Source organism: Pantherophis guttatus, chromosome 3 (genome assembly GCF_059756535.1).
Source record: "Pantherophis guttatus breed Tessera chromosome 3, ASM5975653v1, whole genome shotgun sequence".
In the NCBI taxonomy this organism is placed as follows: domain Eukaryota; kingdom Metazoa; phylum Chordata; class Lepidosauria; order Squamata; family Colubridae; genus Pantherophis; species Pantherophis guttatus.
Window position 1 is genome coordinate 67,318,448 of NC_142065.1, and position 25,260 is coordinate 67,343,707.

Sequence of the window (25,260 nt, forward strand, 5' to 3'; positions counted from 1 at the left end):
ACATAAACACTTGTTTCTCAGGGCGTCAAGTATTAACACATTTCCTAGTCCAGTACTGAATTACTACTTCATTGCTGTCACATGGCAGCAAAGCTTTCCAAATTTCCCACAGTGCTATGAATTCTGGAAAATGGCCCCACTCTTTTCAAGGCTTTCAGATCTTCTTCAAAAGTATTCATAGTAAAAAATAAATTTGACCTTCAAGATGGACCCCGTTTTGTTGGGGGTCCATTTCAAGCTCAAAGTTGTGGTAAACATCTTCATACTTGTATTTAGAAACCTTGAGCAAGGGCTCAGAAGACGATGAGTAATTTTCTCGTGCTATTGCAAGTGAAACAATAGGATCTTCTGGCATGTGCTGCTAGGGCTCATCTTGCTGCCAAACTCCAGAGCCCTGTAAGGTAGAGAATGCCAGAATGACAATCTCGAGAGCAGCAATTGAGGAGACTCCATCCATCCTTATTGTGCTGTTTCAGATAATGAGTTATAGTGAATTAGTTACCTTAAGAATTAAGAGCTGTCTCCTTAAGAGATTTCATTGTGGGAGATGTAGAGAGAGATTGCATTATGGGAAATGTAGTCCATGACATGTGACCACATATGTGTGTCTGGCCACTGAGTCTCTCTGCCTGGGTGCAGAACAAAGACCCAGCCAATTTGAACTACCACAGAAGACAGAAACATGCTTTCTGAACAGCGGGACAGAACTACTGTCATTTTACACTAGGAAATGGGATAGATTATGAAATACTTGGTTGAACCTCACCTTGACTCACCATGATTGCAAGTCTATGTTTTGAGGATACCCAAAATAAATATAATCTGCATGAAAACCTGTTTGCTAGAGTTTATCTGCCTGTTCCCAGTGGAGTCAGATGCCTGGGGAACAGAACACTTATAATGATCAATCCTCATTTTATTATCTCTACTTTTTAAATATACCCTTCTTCTATAATAAACAATTTTATTCCAGAATATTCGTATACAGGTAGTCCTCAACTTACTACCACAATTGAGCCCCAAATTTATTTTGCCGAGTGAGAAATTTGTTAAGTGAGTTTTGCCCCATTTTTACGACTTTTCTTGCCACCTTTGTTAAGTGACTCACTGCAGTTGTTAAGTTAGTAATTTTGTTCAGTGAATCTGCCTTCCCCGTTGACTTTGCTTGTCAGAAGGTTGCAAAAGGTGATCACATGACCCCAGGACACTGCAACTGTCATAAATATGAACCACTTGTCAAGTGTAAATACTACCTGTATTTTGATATTAGGAGCTAAGTTACAGAAACTCCATTTGATTCCTCAATCAAGAGGGCTACATTATGATTTAAACCAGTGGTGAAATCCAATTTTTTTTACTACCGGTTCTGTGTGCGTGGCTTGGTGGGCATAGTGTGGCTTGGTAGGCGTGGCTTGGTGGGTGTGGCAGGGAAAGGATACTGCAAAATCTCCATTCCCACCCCACTCCAGGAGAAGGATATTGCAAAATCTCCATTCCCACCCCACTCTGGAGCCAGCCAGAGGTGGTATTTGCTGGTTCTCTGAACTACTCAAAATTTCTGCTACCGGTTTTCTGAACTGCTCAAAATTTCCGTTCTCTAGAACCTGTCAGAACCTGCTGGATTTCACCCCTGATTTAAACTCTCCCTGTTGTTTATCTGTATCACATGTAAAAAAAAAATTGTCAGAGCTTTGATCTCAGCATTGGGGCCACCATCTTGATTTTCTTACCATACATTGCAGACATACCTGAATCTTCATCTAGAAAATTGCTCTGGATGAACATGCCGTTCGAAAAATGAATTTTATTTATTTATTTATTTTATTTTATTCAATTTGTATACCGCCCTTCTCCTAGTGGACTCAGGGCGGTGCACAGCCAGAACTAAAACACATACCAATACAAAATTTAAAATTATTAAAAGAATTACATACTTTGGCCCAAATTAAAACAATTCGAATTAAAACCCATTGACAGATTAAAAGCTAAAAAGCTAAAAAACTAAAAGAAGGGGAGGGTTCACGCCAGCCCTGCTTGATGGAAAAGAAAAGTTTTCAGGGCATGGCGAAAGACGCGGAGATCCAATATCCTTCTTATCTCTGGGGGCAAATCGTTCCAGAGGGCAGGAGCTGCCACAGAGAAGGCCCTCCCCCTGAGGGTCGCCAGCAGACATTGGCTGGCTGACGGCACCTTGAGGAGTCCCTCTCTGTGGGAGCGTACTGGTCGGTGGGAGGCTATTGGTGGCAGAAGGCGGTCCCGCAAATACCCAGGTCCTATGCCATGGAGCGCTTTAAAGGTGGTAACCAACACCTTGAAGCGCCTTGAATTTTCAAAGCAAATTCCTACAGCTATTTTGCTACTTTTTTTGAGTTTGAATTGAGTTCTATCATTACAAATAATGAAGTATTTGTAACAGTATTTCTTTGCTGTGGAGATGTGTTTTCCAAAACAAATTTTGAAAATTTGTCAAATTTTATATATATACATATATAATTCTATGTCAGTTGAAAATTAAAACTAAGAATGTTTATGTATTGAATTAACAAGAGCATCAGTGGATAGAGCCCATGAAAAAATTATTTCTCTCAATAGAAATTACAGCTCCTTCAAGTATTGTAGTAAGGGTTCCAGTGGCATATCTTGGCCATAACGAAAAGGCCGAAATGCTTTATCAATTTTTAGAGGACTGAGGCACAGGTCATAAATTTGATTGTAGTTATGGATCAAACGCTTGGCCTTTTCTTTTTCCAGCTTACCTGTAGTTCATAAAAAAAACAATAGTTTTTCTATTTGGACAAATCAGATGTAATAGCATATTGTGGGTATCCTTGAAGAGATTCAGTGTAATGTCAAGGCATAGTTTAATGTTATAGGAATTACTGTGACTGCTGTGCTCAATTCTTATTCATTTTTTAATGAGGGGGAGATGTGAAAAATGTCCCCTTCTGGAACGATTGGGCTGCAGTGGGGATAGAGTGATAGAAGCAACAGTAAAATAAAAAGCTAAAGGAGTCCCTGCGGATTTTACTGCGCTAGTTGTTGCGGACTATAGGGGCCGATACTCATCTCTGTTTCAAGGCCACTGAGCCAGTGATGTCCGAAGACATTACTGCGATCATGTGGCCAGCTTGATGCCATGGAGCACTGTTACATTCCCACTGAAGTGGTACCTGTTTATCTATTCGGTTTTATATGCTTTCAAACTGCTAGGTTGGTAGGAGCTGGGATGAGGACGGGAGTGGCGCTCGGGTCTCGAACCTGAGCTTTCCAGCCGACAAACCCAGCATCTTAACTGCTGAGTCACCGCACTGGTGCTTTAAGAAGAATAGAATAGAATAGAATAGAATAGAATAGAATAGAATAGAATATGTCAGATGTAAATGCCTTATTCTCCAATGTGTAAATAATGTATATATGGAACATCAGAGGTTAACTTATTCTTTGGACTTTAATGTATTCATAATTTACCACTCCCATTCCTAGCTCCACCCCTTGTATATATAAGGAGCCACCCTCACCATTCTCGGTGCTTCTACCTTGAATATTCAGTGAATATAGAATGCCTATCATAATTAAAAAGAAATATATTTAAAGCTCTAACTCCTATTATCTTTATTGAGTCTGATCCTGAAAATATTGCAACAAGCTGGTAGCAGAGGATGGTTAATTGACTCAATAAGTAATTAAAAATGTCCAAGAAAGATAGGCCCAACACCAGGGCCTACAGCAAAGAAATAGAAACTGATCAAGAGATGATCAACGAATCCACCAATGCGATTTCGAGAGAATCCGAAGAATACACCACTGAAGAAGAAGAACTAATGAGTGAAAATAATGACCAGAAAGAAATCGAAATAGAAAATAACGAACTCAGGTCAGAGATATTAAAGATACTAAAAAGCCAAAAGAATGATGAAAGTCTCATCGCGGACCTCCAGGAGATGCTGAAGAACAGCGGAGCAGCGAGAGAGAAAAACGTCATTAAAGAAAAACCCAAAGATCAAAAAACCGTAAGTGAGATGACTACTGAGAAAATAGTTGTTAAAAAGAAAAGATGTGATCCCGCGCGAAATTTTGAATGGCAGCCATCTTGGTTTCAACGAACTTCAAAAGAGAATGGAGCAGAGCCAATCAAAACGCTCAGTTCAAAATTTCTGGCGCGAAAAACACTATCAGACGAAGAAAGTGAGAAAGAAGTCTCAAACTCTTCAGATGATCCAAAATCAGAAAGTGAAGACGATTTAACAAAATCTCAAGTAAAATCAGCAATGAAAACGCTTTTTGCTGCTTTTGGGCCAAGACTGAAAATTACCAAGACATCTACGAAGAAACAAGAAATCAAACCGGCAACTCAAGACCTGCACGCTCCCATCCTGACTTCGAAAGCGACGACGCCCGAGCCCAGAGAGCCATGCCGATTTCGCCCTACACCACAGACAAGATCGAATACCAACGCACACAAAAAGAAGAAAAGAACCGTCGCCACCACCAGAACCCCAAAAACCGAGCCAGAGACCGACTCATCTGAGGAGGAGCGGATCGAGAGAGCTGAAAGGGAGAGAACCTTCCACGACGCCACCAAAGAAGAAATGAGCAACGCGCATGTGCGAAACTACGTAGACGACCCAGAAGGACTTGAACTGGCCAGAGAACCGCGCAGACTCATTGCAAGCATCCCAATGCCGTTCTGTAATTTCCTGCACTTGAGAGATCACGGACTGCCCCAGGTTGTAAGTAATGGACAGAATAATGTAGGTAACTTACCCAGTGACTTCCCAAAACTTAGAATTGATGGCATTAATTTACAAGAGTGGTATCAACAGCTTCAGGTTATTTTCATGAAAGAAAATTTACTATTCTTTATAACTAGCCCTCCAAGAAGACCTTGGACTTTAAAAATAGATTGTTTACATCATAGAGCATTTTTCATAATAATATCTAGCGTGTCTCCTGCAATGTATCATAGCATCAAACCAAACCTAACTGTATCAGAAATAATTCAATGCATGTTTAATCTATTTCACAGCGATAGCGTAGCTACCACCACAAGAATGTCTAAGGATTTCTTTTCCTCTAGAGTAAAACCAGGGGTTTCTATAAGTGAGCATTTGATAAATCTAAACAAAATAAGAGCTGAGCTACAATTGAGGGGGGAAGTGATTTCAGATCAAACAATGAAAAGTGTTATTATCAATTCACTTGATCCATCATGGGATAGCTTTATGTCACACTTAGATACCATTAATTTGGGATATTTATCCATAGAAAGTCTATCTAACAAATTGATAGCAGAAGACAATTCAAGAAAAAATCGATCCAGTAACCAAACAGACCACAAACCTTTTAGGAAAGTAGTCTTTCAAGATAAACATAATGAGGCCTTTAGATGCTACAATTGTGGATCCAGGGAACATAGTAGAAGAGACTGCCCCAAAGTCTCAAGAGAGAGACATAGACCAGAATATAGGAGCAAATATAATTACAGACAATCTTCCACAGATAGACACAAATATAGAAGTCCACCAAATTACAAAGAAGGTAGAGGGGGTAGAGAAAATTCAAAAGAGAGGAAATCTGGGTCACTGAATGGGCTAAATAAACAAGACAGCACCAGAACACAGCAGGATGAGAATAACAATTGGCTTATTGATTCTGGTGCAACAAATCACACCACCAACAACAAAAGTATATTATCTTCATTTATAGAAGATAAGTTTGTGATAAAGGTAGCTAATCAAGAAAAGGTTCAAGTACTAGGCAAAGGAAATGTGACCTTGCCTGGTCTAGGGAAAATAGAGGGGGTATTATTAATCCCAGAAATACCTCACAACATACTAAGTGCCATAAAATTAAGCAGAGAATCTGATATCAATATAGTTTTCTCAAAGGGGAAAGCAACTATAGAAAAGAACAAAACAAATGTAGGTACTGTAATGATAAAAGGAGGTCTACCCTATCTGATAACTAAAGAAAGATGTTTACATAACATTGATTCAAATATGGAAGATTGTATTGAAGCAGATGATGAAAATGTCAGTAACAGTGACAATGATGAGTGTAGAATAACTCATGATCACAAAAATACATACAAGGAAAAGAAACCAAAAATAGGTAAACCAATTCATGATGAGTGTGCTCACATCTTACACAGGAAGTTAGGACATGCAAGCTTTCCTGTAGTACAAAAAATGACTGAACACGCAGAAGGTGTCAAAATAAAAAATTGTGAAAATTATTTGGAATGCTCAGTATGTAAGTCCACCAAACTAAAAACCAGTCCCAGACCAAAAAAATCTAACAGATCAACTAACAATATTTTTGATTTGGTACATATGGACTTAGTTGGTCCATTAAGTCCCTCAATTACCTATAGAAAACGTTACTTCCTAACAATAGTGGATGACTACAGCCGATATGGTTTTGTTTACACATTAAAGCACAAGGATGAAACATTTCAGAAATTTAAGGAATTCTACAAACGTATAGAAACACAACATAATATCAGAATAAAGCAAATTATGACAGATAGGGGATGTGAATTCATGTCTAAAGAATTCTCCCAATGGTTAAAGGATAGAGGAATGTTACATTTCACGTCCAATCCTTTTTCTGCATTTCAAAATGGAGTTGCAGAGAGGAAAAATTCCACACTACAAACCATGATTAGGTGCACATTAGAGGATGCTGGTTTAGGCAAACAATTTTGGTCAGAGGCATTACATTATTCGAATTACACTCAAAATAGAACCTGGTCCAGTATTGTGAATAAGACACCATATGAGGTGATGTACAATAGAAAACCCAAATTATCACACATGCACATATTTGGAGTCACTGCAGACGTACACATACCTAAACAATTGAGGAGAAAGGGAGAAAACGTATCCAGGAGATTAAGATTCATGGGATACGAAACTGGAACCAAAGGGTACAGATTTATTGATAGTAATAACAAATTTATAGTATCCAGAACAGCTGTGTTCCATGAACAGGCCAATTGGTCAAAATTGCACCTTAATGAAATATTTCCTAATAAATGTAAAGATACGATATCTTGCGAGGAAGGAACAACAGAAAATCAAAATATTAACAAAAGTAAGAACAAAACCAAAACTTGGACTAATAGTCAGCATAAAATAAAGACAGACACATTAACAAAAAAGGAAGCTAGATATTTGCATGATAACCATAGCAAGCCTGAAAGAACTATTAGAAACAATAGAAACCAAATACCAAATAAATACAAAGATTACATAATGCATATGAATGGAGAACAAATAACACCTAATACATATGAAGAAGTATTGAAACTTCCACATGAAGAAAGAGAAAAATGGGAACTAGCTATGGAAAAAGAGATGGAAAGTTTACAAGGATTAAATGTATTCACACCTGCGATCGCACCTAAGGATAAAACAATTATAGGTACCAGGTGGATTTATAAAATTAAGAACTTAGAAGGAGGCAATACCTTATACAAGGCTAGATTAGTTGCACAAGGCTATGCACAAAAATATCCTGAAGACTATACTGATACATATTCACCCACAGTGAGAATAGAGAGTGTCAAAACAGCCCTTGTAGTAGCATCTGCACTCAATCTGGACGTATTCCAATATGACATACAGACCGCATACTTACATGCAAAATTAGATAAGGAAATATATGTAAGAGCACCACACAGTCAATACACTAATAAGAACGAAATTTGGTTATTAAATAAGAGTCTGTACGGATTAAAGCAATCCGGCAAAAGATGGTACGATTGCTTGGTAAAAGTACTTAAGACCATGGATTTCAACGCCACCACTGCTGATAACTGTTTCTTTGTAAAAAAGAGTAATGATCATATTGAATTTGTATTAATTTACGTGGACGATATTTTATACATTGGAAAGCATAAAGAGAGCAGGGAAATCTTTGTAAATAAGTTAAATGAACACTTCTCACTGAAATCTCTGGGTAAAGTGAATAAATACCTTGGTGTGCAAATTAACAAAACTAAAAGGGGATTCAAACTTACACAGAAAGATAAAATCATCGAACTCCTAAACAAATGTAACTTAAATAATGCCAAAACCTGTGACACCCCTATGCAAACTGATTTTCTTAGAAACACTGATGAATCTTCCCCTGAGTTTAAAGACAACACATTTTACAGATCAGTTATAGGTTCACTCCTTTATATATCTAATTGGACTAGGCCAGATATTGCATTACCTCTCAATCTATTGTCAAGATATGTTAGTAAACCAACCTTGTATCATTGGGAAGCTGTCAAAAGAATTCTAAGATATCTGAAGGGTACATTAGATTTTTGTTTAATGTTGGAACCCAATAATGACAGAGAACCAAAAATTACTTGTTATGCTGATGCAGATTGGGCTGGTGATACATCATGCAGAAAGAGTACTTCTGGTTATGTTTTTCTATTGAATGATTGTCCAGTTTACTGGTATACTGGTAAACAAGAACTAGTAGCCACTTCTACTACAGAAGCGGAATATGTTTGTTTGTCCAAGGCTGCAAATAACCTTGTATGGTTCAATGATCTGATCACTGATGTTTGGAAGAAACCCACCTTACCATTTATTATGCATGAAGACAATAAAGCGGCCATTGAAATATCCAGATCCGATGCAATTGGACAAAGGTCCAGGCATATTGATATAAAGTTTAAGCATGTGAGACAACTGTCTCAAGACGGATTCATTAAAGCAATACATTGCGATACTTCTGAACAATTAGCTGACATATTAACAAAACCCTTACCTTCTAAACAACACAAATATTTAACTTCTAAATTATATGTATTATATTGTCCTGAATCAGAATGTAATTGATGTTGTGTAACGAACCGGCATTTAGAGGGGGATTTGTCAGATGTAAATGCCTTATTCTCCAATGTGTAAATAATGTATATATGGAACATCAGAGGTTAACTTATTCTTTGGACTTTAATGTATTCATAACTTACCACTCCCATTCCTAGCTCCACCCCTTGTATATATAAGGAGCCACCCTCACCATTCTCGGTGCTTCTACCTTGAATATTCAGTGAATATAGAATGCCTATCATAATTAAAAAGAAATATATTTAAAGCTCTAACTCCTATTATCTTTATTGAGTCTGATCCTGAAAATATTGCAACAGAATAGAATAGAATAGAATAGAATAGAATAGAATAGAATAGAATAGAATAGAATAGAATAACAGAGTTGGAAGGGACCTTGGAGGTCTTCTAATCCAACCCCCTGCCCAGAAACCTAAAGCATGCTAATTGTTTGTCAATACACCACCATGTACAGGTAGTCCTCGATTTACGACCATATTTGAGCCCAAAATGTCTAGGCAAGACAGTTAAGTGAGTTTTGCCCCATTTTATGACCTTTCCTGCCACAATTGTTAAGTGAATCAGTGCAGTTGTTAAGTTAGTAACACGGTTGTTAAGTGAATCTGGCTTCCCCATTGACATTATTATTATTATTATTATTATTATTATTATTATTATTATTATTATTATTATTATTATTTATAAAATTTGTATGCCACCCTATCTCCAAGGACTCAGGGCGGCTCACACAACAATCGACCAACAACTGTTAAAATCAATAAATATACACAAAAAAATATAAAAAGATTTTAATTTTTTTTAAAAAAGCCTTGATAGCACAGTGGTCTAAGCACCCTGTTATTAACACAGCTGCCTGCAATTACTGCTGGTTCGAATCTCTCCAAGGCTCAAGGTTGACTCAGCCTTCCATCCTTTCTAAGGTAGGTAAATTGAGGACCCAGTTTGTGGGGGCAATAAGCTGACTTTGTATAAATATACAAAAGTATGAAGGCTATTGCTTAACGCATTGTAAGCAGCCCTGAGTCTCCGGAGAAGGGCGGCATATAAATCAAATTAAAAAAATAAAAATAAAAAAAATATACTACCCCATCAGTCCAGGCTGGAGGACATAAATAGCCAGGTTTTCAATTCACGGTGGAAGGTGCGAAGGTCAGGGGCCAACCGGAGTCCCAAGGGAAGTTGATTCCAAAGGGTGGGGGCGCTCACAGAGAAAGCTCTACTCCTGGGGGTCGCCAGCCGACATTGTCTAGCCGACGGCACCCTGAGTAGGCCCTCTCTGTGAGAGCGCACCGGGCGATGGGAAGTTGACGCTGGTTGCAGGTGGTCCGACAAATAGCCTGGGCCTAAGCCACTTTACTTGTCAGAAGGTCACAAAAGGGGATCACATGATCTTGAGAGATTTCAAACATCATAAAAACAGGCCAGTTGACCGTGGGGATGGTGGAGTGGTCATTATCACTTTGCATTGTTGTGAAAAATGGTCGTAAGCCATTTTTTTCAGTGCTGTTTTAACTTCGAACTTCGAACACTAAATGAATGGTTGGAAGTCAAGGACTACCTGTATAAAATACCTCTATTACACCATTGCTAATGACTTCTTAGGTGGCTCCAGACATATACCGGTACATCTTTATATATGACATCTAATACTATTAGTGGTCATGTAATAGTATTATGACATCTAATACAATGAAATTCTGTGTCATGGCATCTAAAATCAAGAAGTTGATCGTCCCTTAAAAACATGCTTACTTTACTTTTTTTCCTCATATTGTTTTTGAAATATATTTTTAGTGTATTTGATATAGAATAATTTTATACTGGTGTTAGATTTCTCTGTATTAATTATTTATTAATTTATACTTAGGTTTGGTTTATGGAAACAAGCAGGATTTTAGACGCAGTTCAGATTAAACTTTATTGCCACCAAAGACCATCATAGAATAATACATATTATAAATAGGAAGGAAATAATACGATGAGCAAAAGCAAGCATACAAAGTCCATTGGTTTCTACTGTGGTGTCTGATAATACTACAATGGACTTTGTATGCTTGCCTTTCCCCATCATATTATTTCCTTCCTATTTATAATATATTATTCTAAAATGGTCTTTGGTGGTAATAAAGTTTAATTTGAACTGTGTCTCAAATCTTGCTTGTTTCCACACAATGCACATTGCAGAGACTGAGGAGACAGCTTTCCCTTTCTAGAAATCTCTTCCATAAATTCTCTACCCACTGGATAAGATCAACCTCCATGCATTAACTATGTTTCCCGATCAAGCTCTTTGTCGGTACATACACAGCATGGAAACGTAGCGCTGGAGCTGGCAGCACATATGATGATATGATCAAGGCCAATGTGTACAACCAGTTGTGCCTCTGTGCATTCTCAGAATTACAGAAATTAAGGTTTACAGTTTGCTTGAATCACCCAGCTGCGCTTATAGAATAGAATAGAATTCTTTATGCAGATAGAAAGTAAAATACGCCATCTATCTTCAGTATCTTCAGGTAGTTAAGCAGAGCCTTGTTTAAGGTGGGATCAGCCTTACCTGTGTTTTTGACATCAGATAAATAAAGGGCTTTCTCCATTTTTCTGAACCGGTCTATCCAGGCCTCTTGGTCTTCAGAATCACTGGCATCATATGAAGTCCATGGATTAACAGTTTGAAGTTTATACTGTTCTTTAATCTTCAAAGGAACATGTGATATTATCAGAAGTTTAGCATTTGTCAGCTCTCATAATAAAATTGTGGTGAAGAACAGTACTTAGTTCACTCTTAGAGCTCCTCCTAACATTTAGTAATTATTATATACAATTTATTCTTTAAAATCAACATATCAAATTCGTGGCTTTCTGTGACAAGGTCACTTGTATGATGCAAGCATTTTGGATTCTATGAATATCCAAATTAAACCTTCTTTGTTTGGCATCTTCAGCTCTTAATGACTGAGCCAAAACTGAAATTCTTCTTGAGGGCCCCAGACTGGGGACAGGCTGTCCTAGATAAAGCTGAGTTTTTAATCTCATTTTTTACACTGGAAATTGGTATTCCAACAGGTTGTATTAAATAGAAAGAGCATATACATAGATTTCTTAATAATTTGTGTTAATAAAACTATAAACAATATTACTGTTTTATGAACAAGAATTCTTAGCATAGGAAATGGTGTCAAGATTAATTAAATCAATTAAATAACGAGCAGTGCATAATTTTCCATTAAGAGTTTGTGGATTTAGCAATAGGGATTTTACAGTACCTGAGAGTTATCTTCAGCTTTGTCCTCGTTTCTTCCTAAAATGGAAACAATCATGACATTTTTGTTTATTCAGTTGAAAGAGTAGTTTAATGACTCAATTTATCAAGCATCGGCTTCTCTCAAAGGTGATAGGAAGACATTTCTGAACCTATGAATGCTAATAGTTTGAACATTAATTTCTGATATGATTGTAATAGTACAATATAAAAAAATAGAGCTGTACTGAACTTGTAGAAATGTTGATAAAGTTCATATCTCAACATCATGAGCTGTTGAAATACTGGGCTTGTAGTTCAGCAACATCTGGACACCTACAAATTGCCTAATTCCGCTTTTGAAAATGTAAATATATCTGACTGTGATGTAATAGAATAGAAAAATCCTGAACAGGAACTCTTCAATGACAAACCAACTTGAACTAATAAAAAGGGAGAACAGTGACCATTTTTCAAAAGAGAAATGAAAGGATAACGATAGGAGGGAAGACAGGGCAAATGTATAGTTACAGAGATGATGATAGCGCTTCAATTATTGCTGTAATTACTTATGGAGGCTCATTCGTGTTTTTCTCCCTTAAACTGTCAACCTTGTAAGGGTTGCCCTTTTTTCATCATAAAATAATCTCATTCCCACATTTCTCTCGATTTCAGTTTTCATATCCTTCAGTTAAATCCTGTAGTTTGTCATTCGTATTGATTGGACATTATGGATAGAAGACCAGATTGTACAGCATAAAATTAAATGATGGAAAAGCATGAATCAAGTCCCAGAAATGAAAAGCAATCCTCATTGGAAACGCAGCTGGTTTGCCTATAGCCAGATGGTTAAAGTTCAAGGCCAACTGTTGCATCCTGATCGGTTTCTGTAGCAATGATTGCAATTGGCTCACCTTTGCATTTAGTCATCCCCTGAATATTAAATATGCCAGAGTGCTTTCTCAAACATAATTAGATTAATGCACCATCTAACTCAATGTTTCACATCCATCTCTCTACCAGCAGTCTGTAAATCACATGCCCAACTGTTCTAATTGTTCCTAACAGATGTATTGCAATGGTCTGAGAAGCCAACGAAGATGAGAGTAGTTTTAGACTGCTTGTTTTGTGGGTGTACTTTAACAGTTTAACAACAATAGATAGAGGAGGTATTATAAGACTGCAGCATCATCGGGAATAATAGCAATAGCAATAGACTTATATACCGCTTCCCAGTGCTTTACAGCACTCTGTAATAGGTTTGCAGAGTCAGCATATTGCCCCCAACAATCTGGGTCCTCATTTTACTGACCTCGGAAGGATGGAAGGCTGAGTTGACCTTGAGCTGATCAGGATCAAACTCCTGGCAGTGGGCAGAGTTTGCCTGCAATACTGCATTCTAACCACTGCACCATCCACAGCTCTTGGGAATAAACCCCTGGTTCCCTTCCTCAGCCTATGATCTACAGACATGTTGCAACTACTCCCAGAATTCTTAGAGCAAATGGGATTGCAATCCTAAAATATCTTTTGGGCATTTGGTTGGAAGAAACTACATTCTTCTGTTTTCTACATGAGGGAGTGTGAGAAAATAAAGGGCAAACATCACGGAGCATGAGGAAAGCATGCTACCATGTTTCCCTGAAAATAAGACCCTGTTTTATATTTTTTTGAACACTGAAATAAGCGCTTGGACTTATTGCCATGCGCTCAAAAGCCCGATTGGGCTTATTATCAGGGGATGTCTTATTTTGAGGGAAACAGGGTAGATGAAAGACATTATCTCCATCATGACCTTTAAAATAGTGAAAAGCAACTGTAAAAAATGCAGTTCTCATGTTTACAGAATGACTTCAATTCTCCTGTTTCAGATTTTTTAAAAATATTCATCATAATCCAGAGTATTATCATATATGAAACATGCTGTCAACATGACTAGTGATATTATTAACTGTATTGTCTAGCTTGCAGTTTATCCAGACAAGATTATTCACTTTTCTTTTTTTTTCTTTTTTTTTTTTTAATTTGATTTATATGCCGCCCTTCTCCGGAGACTCAGGGCGGCTTACAGTGCGTTAAGCAATAGCCTTCATACTTTTGTATATTTATACAAATATACTTATACTTATATATTTATACAAAGTCAGCTTATTGCCCCCACAAACTGGGTCCTCATTTAACCTACCTTAGAAAGGATGGAAGGCTGAGTCAACCTTGAGCCTTGGAGAGATTCGAACCAGCAGTAAATTGCAGGCAGCTGTGTTAATAACAGGGTGCTTTAAACCACTGTAGTACCAAGGCTCAAGTACCAAGTATCAAGTATCAAGTATCAAGTACCAAGGTGAAGTTGCATTATTCATTCAGGGTACATGGCGGATTGACTGTACCAGCTGAGACAATATTTACGTATTGCAAAGAGAACCGCCATAGGAATGTACTTGTAGAAGAAAGCCATCAAAACATCTATTTTTGCATGAAGTTGTTGTATTGGATGCATGCCAAAAAAAACTAACTTGTTGAAATTTGTTCTAGACTGTGAGGTCAAACTGTAATGTGACTCTTTATAATTTATAAGAGTAAACAAAACTGTCCAAGTTCTATCTTGCCAGATACTCCATTTAGAAGAAAATTGTGTAGCAAAATTATTACTAATTTCTGTTTATATGGCAACTTTGAATCCATGCCAACACAAATGATCAAATGTTAGGAAAAGAGAGAACATATTTAACTATTTTGTCAAAGCACTCAAATTAGCTGACAACAGGATAGTAGGACGGAAGTGAAATGAGAGAGTAAATATATTGAGACCGATCAATGGCCAAAATAGGACTTATGACTGAATATTAGAGGTTTTGGAGTTCTGCCATTTAGAGCTGGCATCAAAAACTGTGAACTTGTATGACAGCCATAGTTAAGTAACACTGATGATTTTTGCCTTACAAAACTTTCCAAAATTCTAGTGATGTGAATTGTATGCCCTTTAGAAGACAATGCAAAAATGGCTTCTTAACAAAGACCCAGAGGGACATGACATTAATGAATTATAGGCATTGGAAAGTAAATTTTCTATTAACTTAGAAAAATAAATGATTTAGACTTGTTTATATGCAAACATTTTATAGTCATTCTTAGGCATTAATTCTTCTTCTTCTTCTTGTGCCATATCTGTCATCGGACGTTGGCGATCATGTTGGCAAAAAAGTGCTGCTGAGTTTTGTCCAAACCAGTCCCTTAGGTTTTGAAGCCATGATGTTCTTCTTCTGCCTGGATCTCATTTGCCTTCAATCTTTCCCTGGAGGATTAAGTGAAGGATGCCATATTTTTCTGGGTGTTGCATCACATGTCCAAAATATTCTAACTTTCACTTTTTAATGGCTTTGATTATTTCCCTTTGCTTTCCCAGGCGGCTTATCACCTCCTCATTTGTGATTTTGTTAATCCAATTTATACGTAACAGTCATCTGTAAATCCACATTTCAAATGCTTCTAGTTTCTTCAAATGGTTTTCTGTCAGAGACCAACTCTCTACTCTGTAGAGCAGGATAGAAAAGATGTAACATCTGACAAGGCTGATTTTCACCTTAGGCTTATGTTGTGACTGCAGAAGACCTTTTTCATTTTGAAGAATGCTCTTCGAGATTTCTATATCCTTGTCTTTACTTCACTGATCATGTCCCAGCTTTCATGTAAATTAAAGACGAAGTACGTGATCCTTTCAACTTTTTCTAATGGTATTCCTTCCGAATTTATCAGTGGTAAATTAATGGGTTGTTTGCTGACAACCATGATCTTGGTTTTTGAGGTGTTAAGCTTCAAGCCATATTTTTCAGATATTTCTGAGACTGTTGATGAGGAGCTGAAGGTCTTTATGCTTACTGGCAAGCAGAACTGTATCATCAGCATATCTTAAATTGTTGATCTGAACACCATTTACTTTGAGGCCAGCATCAATGTTTTCCAATGCTTCATTGAAAATTGACTCAGAGTAGATATTAAATAACAGCGGAGACAGAATACAGATCTATCTGACCCCTCTTCGTATTTCTGCATCATCTGAGTATTTTTGGCTTACTCTCACATTTGCTACCTGATGCCAATATCTAGGTATTAATAGAAAGTATTATTAGTGAACATCATGATGACCTTTCTTCCTAAAATAAACATCACTTCCTAGTTCGGAGAAAATATCATGTCCATTCTAAGGGAAGTTTATATGAATATATGTAAGGTTTACATGAAACCAGGATCATCATTACTTTTCTGTTTTGGAAAGGTTACATCATCTACAGAGCACCAGTAAATAGAACAAACTTACCATGAACAAATGTGTAGTATATTACAACATTCTACGGGAATGTAAAATGTATTATCATATTAATTTGATTAATGTGCTGAAAAATGGCAGTTAATTCCTTACTTTTACAAACAAGCAAAGCAGGATTCATTCCAGTTTGAACCTTCTGCAGCAACTCTACAAATGGTTTCCATCTACACATGGAAATATATTAAAAATTAAATACAATCAATATAAGCAGATTTATTTGACAGGAAAAAGAACCAGTGTGTTGAATTAAGTCATCTGTTCTGTACCAAGTGCTTTGGTTTATTCTATATGTCACTCCAGGCCTTTTCATCTACCCATCTGTGCCTAGCATGGATGGCCCCATTCACACCAGTGTCTAATCAGTCACCTCACAGCCATTTAAATTCTAAATTCTAACCTTTAAAATTCTAAAATTTCTAATTTAGAATTTCTAACAATTCTAAATTCTAAAATTGCACTAGGTACAATTTTTTTGGTCTTTTAATGACCCCGTAATCCCTTACATCGGGGTGGAGTCGGGGCAAATGAATGGAGCTGTGTGTTTACTGTCCAGATGCCCTTCCTGTTACCAATGCAGAGTTCGCAGCAGATAATTACTCACTGTGTCCAGAGAGAGAAATATTGACATGAAAGATACAATTGAGTTGGAGAAATCTCAGAGTTCCCTGCAAGAACAGGGAACTGGAGAACCTTCCATTAATTTTTTTTAAAAGTATACAGGTATGCCATCTACAGCCCCTTGTTACCACAAAACCACAACATAGCAATCAAATGCATGGGTTTCAGTTTCAATTTATCTTTCTATACCATATTTTATTTCTTTAGCAGGACTTTGTAAAGCTACTGGAACATCTTAAAGACCAGAATAACCTGAGATAATTTATCAAACATAAATACATTTAATTAGGAAATGGCTCAGAGCTGGATTTTAGTTAATTACAACAGAGTTTTATTCCCAATGGAAGTGGATGTTAAATGGAAGTGGATATTAAATTAGAGGATGCACAGGTAAATTAATGCTGATGACACATATATATCGCACAATTTATTTCATTTATAATAGAACACAAAAACATTTGGGGTCTTAACTCTGAGTTTGCCTAAGCTTTGCACAGACACCAAATATTAATGGTTATCACCTCTAAAGCGCTCCATGGATTAGGACCTGGTTATTTACGGGACCGCCTGCTACCACCAATAGCCTCCCACTGGCCAGCCCTCTCTATGGGGCTTCTCCGGGTGCCGTCGGCCAAACAATGTCAACTGGCGGCCCCCAGGGGGGAGAGCCTTCTCTGTGGGGGCACCTACGATCTGGAACCAGCTCCCCCCGGAGATACGGAGGATCTCGGATCTACGCACCTTCCGTCACGCGCTTAAGACTTTTTTATTTCATCAAGCTGGCCTGGCCTAAATCTTCTCCCCTTTTTAAATGTAAATTTTAATTTGTTTTTAAATTATGAGGTATTTTAAATTTGTCTCAGCCAAATTATTTAATTCGTTTTTATTCTATTTTAAATTTCTGTATCTATGTGTTTTATTCTGTGGCTGTTCACCGCCCTGAGTCCTTCGGGAGTAGGGCGGTATAGAAATTCAATAAAATAATAAATAAATAAAATAAATAAATTAAGGAAGGGATCCAATATTTTTGTCCTCTTCCTAGTGTTGTACATTAGTATCCATCTTAGAAGAGAGATGTTGCCAATGGCCTCTTTAATAACAGCAAGAACTAGTTAATGGAAATTGGAGTTCACTGAACAAATCTAGTCGCTTCTATAAACACTGTAAGTGTTTCATTTCTAGCATCACACCATTTCAATCATGCTACCATGTTCAGAGCTGATCTATAGGTTGCATTTATTTTGATATTTTTACCCCACCATTTTTTCATTTGCAGCTCAAGGTAGTGAACATACCTAATATAATCTTCCTTCACTAATCCTCCTATTTTTCCCCACAACAATGACGGCTGAGAGTGTGTGAGTGACCCAAAGTCACCCGGCCAGTTTTTCATGCTTAAAGCAAGACTAAAATTCAGTCTCCTGGTTTCTAATCTAGGCCAGCACCTTAACCAATACATCAAACGGTCTTTCTAGAATTGGGATCTCTAGGAACATAGTGTCAAATTATTGTGGACAAAAAGAAGTAAGCATTCCATTAAAACTCACTGCATTCTGCCTCTTCTACCAAAGTCACATAAATTGGCCAAAGTTTCCATCATCCCAGGATGTAGAATTAGTCCGTGCTTTTGGCAAATATCCTCTACCTGAAAATTATATGTTTTCATGAAATTTTATTGGCAAGCTATAAACAAAAAAAAGCTATGTATAAAAAAAACCCTGCATGATTGAGAAAGCAAAATTTCTCATGTTTTAGAGTAAACGGTGTTCAAAACTCACTCCCCTAGGACCTTGCACACAAAGCATTGAAAGAGCTGGAATTCGCTCAATGTAGCAGGCTTCAGACCTGCTTCGTATTTCACCTTCTCATAGTCCTCATATAACAGTTAAATATTACCTGCCACAAAAATGTCCCAGAGAATTGAATTCTGAAACATGTAAGTCAACAATGATATTTTTGGATAGCGCTGGAATTAAAAAAAAAAAACAGTGAAAAGCAAAAATAAGGAGCCAGACTGTAGGTAGTAGCCAAGATTGGCTAAGGCATCTGAGCTTGAAAATGCCAGCAACAGCAAACAAAACCTTAATACGTTGAAAAATTGACAGTTTGCATTCTTTTCATGAAATTCAGAGTTCATCTGCTTTGGGCAACTGCCTCACTCTGCCCAACAATAGTGCCAACTCTGAGATGGGATTCTTATTACTTTCAGAAAGCTGGACATCCATTCTATGCACTGCAAGGCAGCCATTTGTCCATAATGGTATAGGGTTTTCAGCTTGTGCAGAGGGTTGGACTAGAAGACCTCCAAGGCCTTCCAACTTTGTTACAGTATTTTATTATTCTGTTATGCACCTCTTCCTGTTCAAGGCCTTGTAATGGAGAGTGGATTTCTATATTGCTGGGTATTTTTTCCCTTCGTGTAAAAAAATAATAATAATCTATTTCTGATATTTTTTTATCAATGCAACATAGGTTAAAAGCTAATATAGAAGTATATAAAGATTTATGTATTGACATCCAAATGGATCTGCATCACTTAGGCTACCTTATCATATTTAAGCCTAAAACCTAGAACATTCAAAAGACAAAAACAAAGGCATACTAAACAATATTTTAAAATTACTATAATATCTAATAAAAGTGACAAAGCAAGCAAGTGGCAGGATTTCCCAACTTAAATTTATGCTAGTACTGACTATATAAATAGACTAGTAAATCTATCTATCTATCTATCTATCTATCTATCTATCTATCTATCTATCTATCTATCTATCTATCTATCCATCATATTTATATAGCCACCCATCTCGCAAATATGACTCTGGGAAACATACAATTAAAAAATAAGCCCCCCCCAAATGAACAACATTAAAAACATTCTACAATTTAAAAAAACACACCATAAAGACAAAGAGAAAGCACTTTCAATGTTACAAGCTATATAGCTATCTCACAATTCACTATTTCCTTGAGATCTTCAAGCTTGTTGACACAACCATGTTTTAAGGGACTCCCTGAAGGATGGGGTCAATCTCACCATGGTGTGTCGGTTGATGTTCCACAGGGTGAATGCCGTGACAGAAAAGGCCCCTCTCCTGGGTCCCACCAGATGTGATTCCTTAACAGATGGGACCACATTTTTTTCTGCTGGACATGATGGGATAGGCAGATGAGATTGGGAAGAGGTGGTCCCTCAAATGGTCCCTTACCTCAGGAAATGAAAGAAGGCCTGAGCAAATCTGGTCTTCTTGCAGAAATCTCTGGGTTAATTTTTCAAAATCCAGCTCTCCGTTGTGTTCTTTTAATATCTGCTTCAGTGCCAGAAATGTGTTTTCTGATGTCCAAGAGCTAAAGAATGATAGCATGAAGAGACAACTTATCTTGCATTCTTGAAAAAAGAAGCTACATATTAAAATTTTAACATTTACATATTAGAACTGTTGTCTTAGCCTTAGGCTATTGCTAATCAAACGGAAGCTGAAAACAGAAGATGCTTTTTTAATTGATATTTATAATATAATATGCAAAATTAAAATAGAACCTTGGATTCTTTTTATTTTGATTCTTCTCAGGAAGGGTATGTTGCATTTTGCTTGATGCCTGGAGTATTAATAACTGGATCAATTTTTCATAATCTATCTAAAAGAAACATAAAGAAATATAATTTCAAAGGCTAATTTTAAAACGGGGATTCAAAATTCCAGAAGGAAAAAAAACATGGTGTAGAAAATATTACTGCTATTGGTTGAACTGTGTATAATATCTGTTAATAAACTAAATCTAATTTTAGTATAGCTGAAGAGGCTGGATCTGCTGAAATCCATGGGATCAGAACAGAAGAAAAACCACTTAGGTCAGACAAATAGCCAATACTGAAAGCAGTCTATTATTAATTGACTTTCCATAATTATCAACCAAATCACTATGGTTAAGCCAAAGGCAAGAGAGGAACACTGTAACAGTTTATGCTCTTGTCTCTTTGCAACTGGTATTTAAGGACACATGCTGCTTCTAATCCTGAATATCCATCCATCCATCCATCCATCCATCCATATCTATCTATCTATCTATCTATCTATCTATCTATCTATCTATCTATCTATCTATCTATCATCTACAGGATAGTCCTTGGTAGCCTTATTCTTATACAAGATTTGTTGAATCCTCCTTCAGAGCTATCTAAATTGACAAATAACCACCAAATCCTATGAGAGGTCAATTCCACTGGCTATTATCACTTAGAGTAGTAGGGAATATTATCACTTACAGTAGTAGGGAACATGGTGTTTTTCCCTGCTTGTGGTTATAAATTAAGATTCCTCCAGACCTATGCCATCAATATGCCAAAAGAATAAGGTAGTCTTTAAAAAGCTCCTTTCCAATGAGCTCAACATTATAAATTTGATACATAGTTCAAAACCTTATACTAGCATACCAGTTCTTGGTCATTAGCTTGTGAACACCTCTTGAAAAGCAGTTTGACAGTTGGTAATTGTAGCGGGATATCATGTTTGAGAAGCAGGGTGCTCAACTGGGCCTGAGACAGAAATCCTGATTTCCTGGGATCCATCTCCTTGAGCTCTTCATTCAGGCTGGTCAAAGCAGTGAGACTTATAGGATGAAGTTCAAATTCCTTTCTGAGCAGAACTAGAAGAGAATCATCCTCATTCTTGGTCTCTGTTAACTCTGGCTGAATGCCCTGATGAAAGAAATGCTTTTATTTTACTTACAGGACTGTCCCTTCCCAATTGTTTCTATCTTTCTCACCTGATGTAGTAGGATGGTCATGATGTGGGGTCCATCAGATAAGATCTGTCAACTGATGGGGCTTGGGAGGAGGGCCTTTTCTGCCATGGTGCCCACTCTGTGGAACATCATTCCACCCGACATTACATGAACCCCTACCCTGATGGCCTTTTGCAAGGATCTAAACACTTGCTTTTGTACCCAGATCTGGACCCAGAAGTGTGATGAGCCCATTTCTTGGCTTTGCTGAAAGTTATTTATGCAACTTGGCTGCTATGTTTTTTGTTTTATATTTTGCATTTTAAAAAATCAATTTTATTATAAGAGTCATTTAAGTGAGAAAGGTGGCTGGATAAATGAGATGATAGATAGATAGATAGATAGATAGATAGATAGATAGATAGATAGATAGATAGATAGATAGATAGAGCTAGATATCTCAGAGTGCCATGAAATAAGTAAAAATGATAGAGCAATATTAAGAATTGACATAGACAAACAGTTACTAAGGCCCAAAGCTTGAAAAAAATAACCAAGTTTTCATTTTATATTTGGGGACACAGCACAGAAGGCTGTGTCTTTCGTCTTCTCACAATGGTAGAACTCGGGAGAATCCCCTTAACTGAGCTTACTATTTGCACTAGAGGGTTACAAAAGAGGTATTGATGGAAGGAGTAGAAAAAGTCAAGGTAGTAGCCATGACCATACAATTGAAGCCTCACTCTTTTGATGTGTATTGTAATGTTTCTGATTTAGATGTAAAAAAAGCAATGGGGCTTCAGTCGCATGGTCACAGCCAGCATCTTGACTTTTTCAACTACCACTGTATGCCCCTGATTTAGCTCCATTTCTATCCATTTCATAACATACAATGGATATTATGTATTTTATGATACCTGCCCATTCTCTATTTATGACCTCCTTTATAGAATTTACACGTTGTCTACTATCTTCTCCAAGCAGCTTTGAAGAATTAATTTTATATCCAAACAATGTTAATTGTGTGTATGTCCTTGGATATAGATATGTGTGTACCTCTAAATCAGTCTTGGCTCCAGGCAACTACATGGACAAGTCCCTGCAGTTTCCTTGGCAACATTTCTTGGCAGTGGTTTGCCATTGCTTCCTTCCTTAGGCTAAGAGAGAATGACTGGCCCAAAGTCACCAAGCTGGCTTTGTGCTTACGACAAGACTAGAATTGAGTCTCCCAATTTCTAGCTCAGTACACTTTAACCAGTACACCAAATTGTCTCTTATGTTAATATTAAATAAATATTAAAAATAAATATTTGTGATCAAGATGTTTTTAAAGCACACAAAAGTACCAGCAGAAGATAAAAGTAATATCAAATTGCTGTTCTGCAAACTACCTAATTATATAGAATCATTAGATATATTTATGAACAGTCGCAAATTTTTATGAAAGCACAGAATTTTTCAACTGAGATGCCATAATTGAAAAGGCCCTCTTTATGGTCGATGTGTGACACATTTCATTTAGCATGACATCTGGTCAAGGATCTAGTTAAAAGGACTGGTAGGAAACCGAGTTAGCTATATGTGGTGATCCTTCAGATCATCTGAATATGACTTAAAAATTAATTTGCCAACACTTTGAAATCAGCCCACAAAAGACTTAGGATTCTATGCACAGGTTAAGTCGTGGACATACATACTACAATAAAACTATTTGGTTTCAGTAAACAAGCTCCATATAATACTTTGGTAAGAAAGTTTTACCACTGTGGTAAAATATATTGGACTATTTCTGCCTCTCTAGAAGGTGCTTATGAAACCAAGTGTAACTACTGAAGTAAACAATGTTTACTTACCTGTTGTTGAAATGGTTTTGAATTCTGAGCTTCAAAAGATGGTTTTTTGATAGAGTGAATGTAAGATAAGGATTTATCCCCACAGGGTGCAGTAACACAATGCAAATTTAGTGGTTTTAGTTCCTTAAATAATGAACAGGAAGTAAAAAAAGAGGAGTAAAGAAAAATCAATTTTCATTCTGTAAAATCAGTACAAATACTGACATCCTTTTAACAGGAAAAAAAAAGGACGAAAGATCATGACCATGGCAAGGGTATAGGCTGAGCTCTGTGGGGAGGGATTTCCAGCTCTTTTTCCTCACAAATTGGCACATTCTCCTGTATTATATAAAAACTATTAATATTACATTTGGAAGAGAAGAACTGAAAGAACTGATAGCCTGTCATCATGAATACATGTGTGAATGAGGGAAGAATGTTTTTTAACAAAAGATTTATCCAGTCTTTTGTCATGTCCAACATGCATCTCTGTCCATCTATGGCAGGGGTATCAAACTCATGTTGTCACGGTGGCATCACATGACATATTAGGACTTTTCCCTCCTTCGTTAAACCAGGTGCGGGTCAGTGCTTAAGGCATCCGGCCTGAGGGCTGGGAGTTTGACAGCCCTGATCTATGGCAATAATAACACAATAACAACCACTTAATTGATACCTTGCCCATAATCTACTACTAAGCAGTTGCCTTATTCCTGTTCATTCAATCTTCCCCAGTCTAGTCTGCTCAGGGTGGACTCTTGGAATTTTGGGAACTACTATCCCAAGTAGGGGCAGGCAATAGTGGCAGCATTCATAATAAAAATGATGATATGAAAATGATGATGTGTACATCATGACATCATTATGCTCATGAAACAATAATATCACAAGATCCTACGGAAGACCATAGTTACTTTATTCCATGTCCTCATTTACTCTCATGCTACAGTAGTGGCCAAAATTGTGGAAACCTTTTGGGAAAAGTGTATTTTCTAACGCTAGTTAATAACACCACTTTTTTTTTGGAGTAGTACCATAAAATTATATATCAATGGAAAAATAATTTAATCAAGAATATAATGCAATAACTTTTATGAAGGATTTGCTATTAGAATAGCAGTTACAGCATAAAGAAGAAAAGTGAAACACGTAGCAAAAAACAAGATATACAAAAATTATCATCATAGAAAAAATGAAATATACAAAAATAATCACGTCAGTTAATACTTAGTTGGGTAACCTTTAGCATGAATTACGGCCTTACAACATCTTCCCATGGAGTGAACCAAGTCTTTTAGTTCTACAGCTGTTATAATGTGAAACCAAGATTGAATAATTGCGTCTATTAACTGGATTTTATTGCTTGGTCGCTTCTGACTAACAAGTTTCTTTAGTCGGCTCCGTAGATTTTCAGTTGGGTTAAGGTCTGGGCTATTCCCAGGCCATTCCAGCAGTGGAATATGATTATCTTGAAACTCCCCCCAAAAAAGTGGTGTTATTAGCCATCAAACCTCAAAAATACACTTTTCCCAAAAGATTTCCACAATTTTGGCCACTACTTATCACTGTGATCACCCATTGAAGGTCATCTATGAAAAGTTGGATAGGATACTCACAGGAATGGAAGAAAATTTAATAAAATTGTTTTATAATTTTTTGCTATAT

General features: G+C 36.9%; 1 protein-coding gene across 2 annotated transcripts in view; it reads right to left on the reverse strand.

The window, feature by feature from the left end:
• Nucleotides 1–307: 307 nt before the first annotated feature.
• C3H1orf87 (chromosome 3 C1orf87 homolog) overlaps nt 308–25,260 on the reverse strand; it is a 33,831-nt gene continuing 8,878 nt past the window's right edge. Inside the window, exons 4-12 of one of the 2 annotated variants that reach the window (XM_087889776.1) lie at nt 23,617–23,739; nt 21,474–21,737; nt 20,580–20,677; nt 20,248–20,386; nt 18,586–18,683; nt 16,514–16,584; nt 12,122–12,156; nt 11,413–11,551; nt 308–394 (exon numbers count right to left, since the gene is read on the reverse strand). In XM_087889776.1, coding sequence (XP_087745902.1) covers nt 369–394; nt 11,413–11,551; nt 12,122–12,156; nt 16,514–16,584; nt 18,586–18,683; nt 20,248–20,386; nt 20,580–20,677; nt 21,474–21,737; nt 23,617–23,739 — 993 coding nt within the window. In that variant the 3' untranslated portion in view covers nt 308–368. Of the gene's footprint in view, nt 395–1,784; nt 2,757–11,412; nt 11,552–12,121; nt 12,157–16,513; nt 16,585–18,585; nt 18,684–20,247; nt 20,387–20,579; nt 20,678–21,473; nt 21,738–23,616; nt 23,740–25,260 lie in introns of those variants that run through there. The other variant, XM_034415205.3, reaches the window with a different exon arrangement.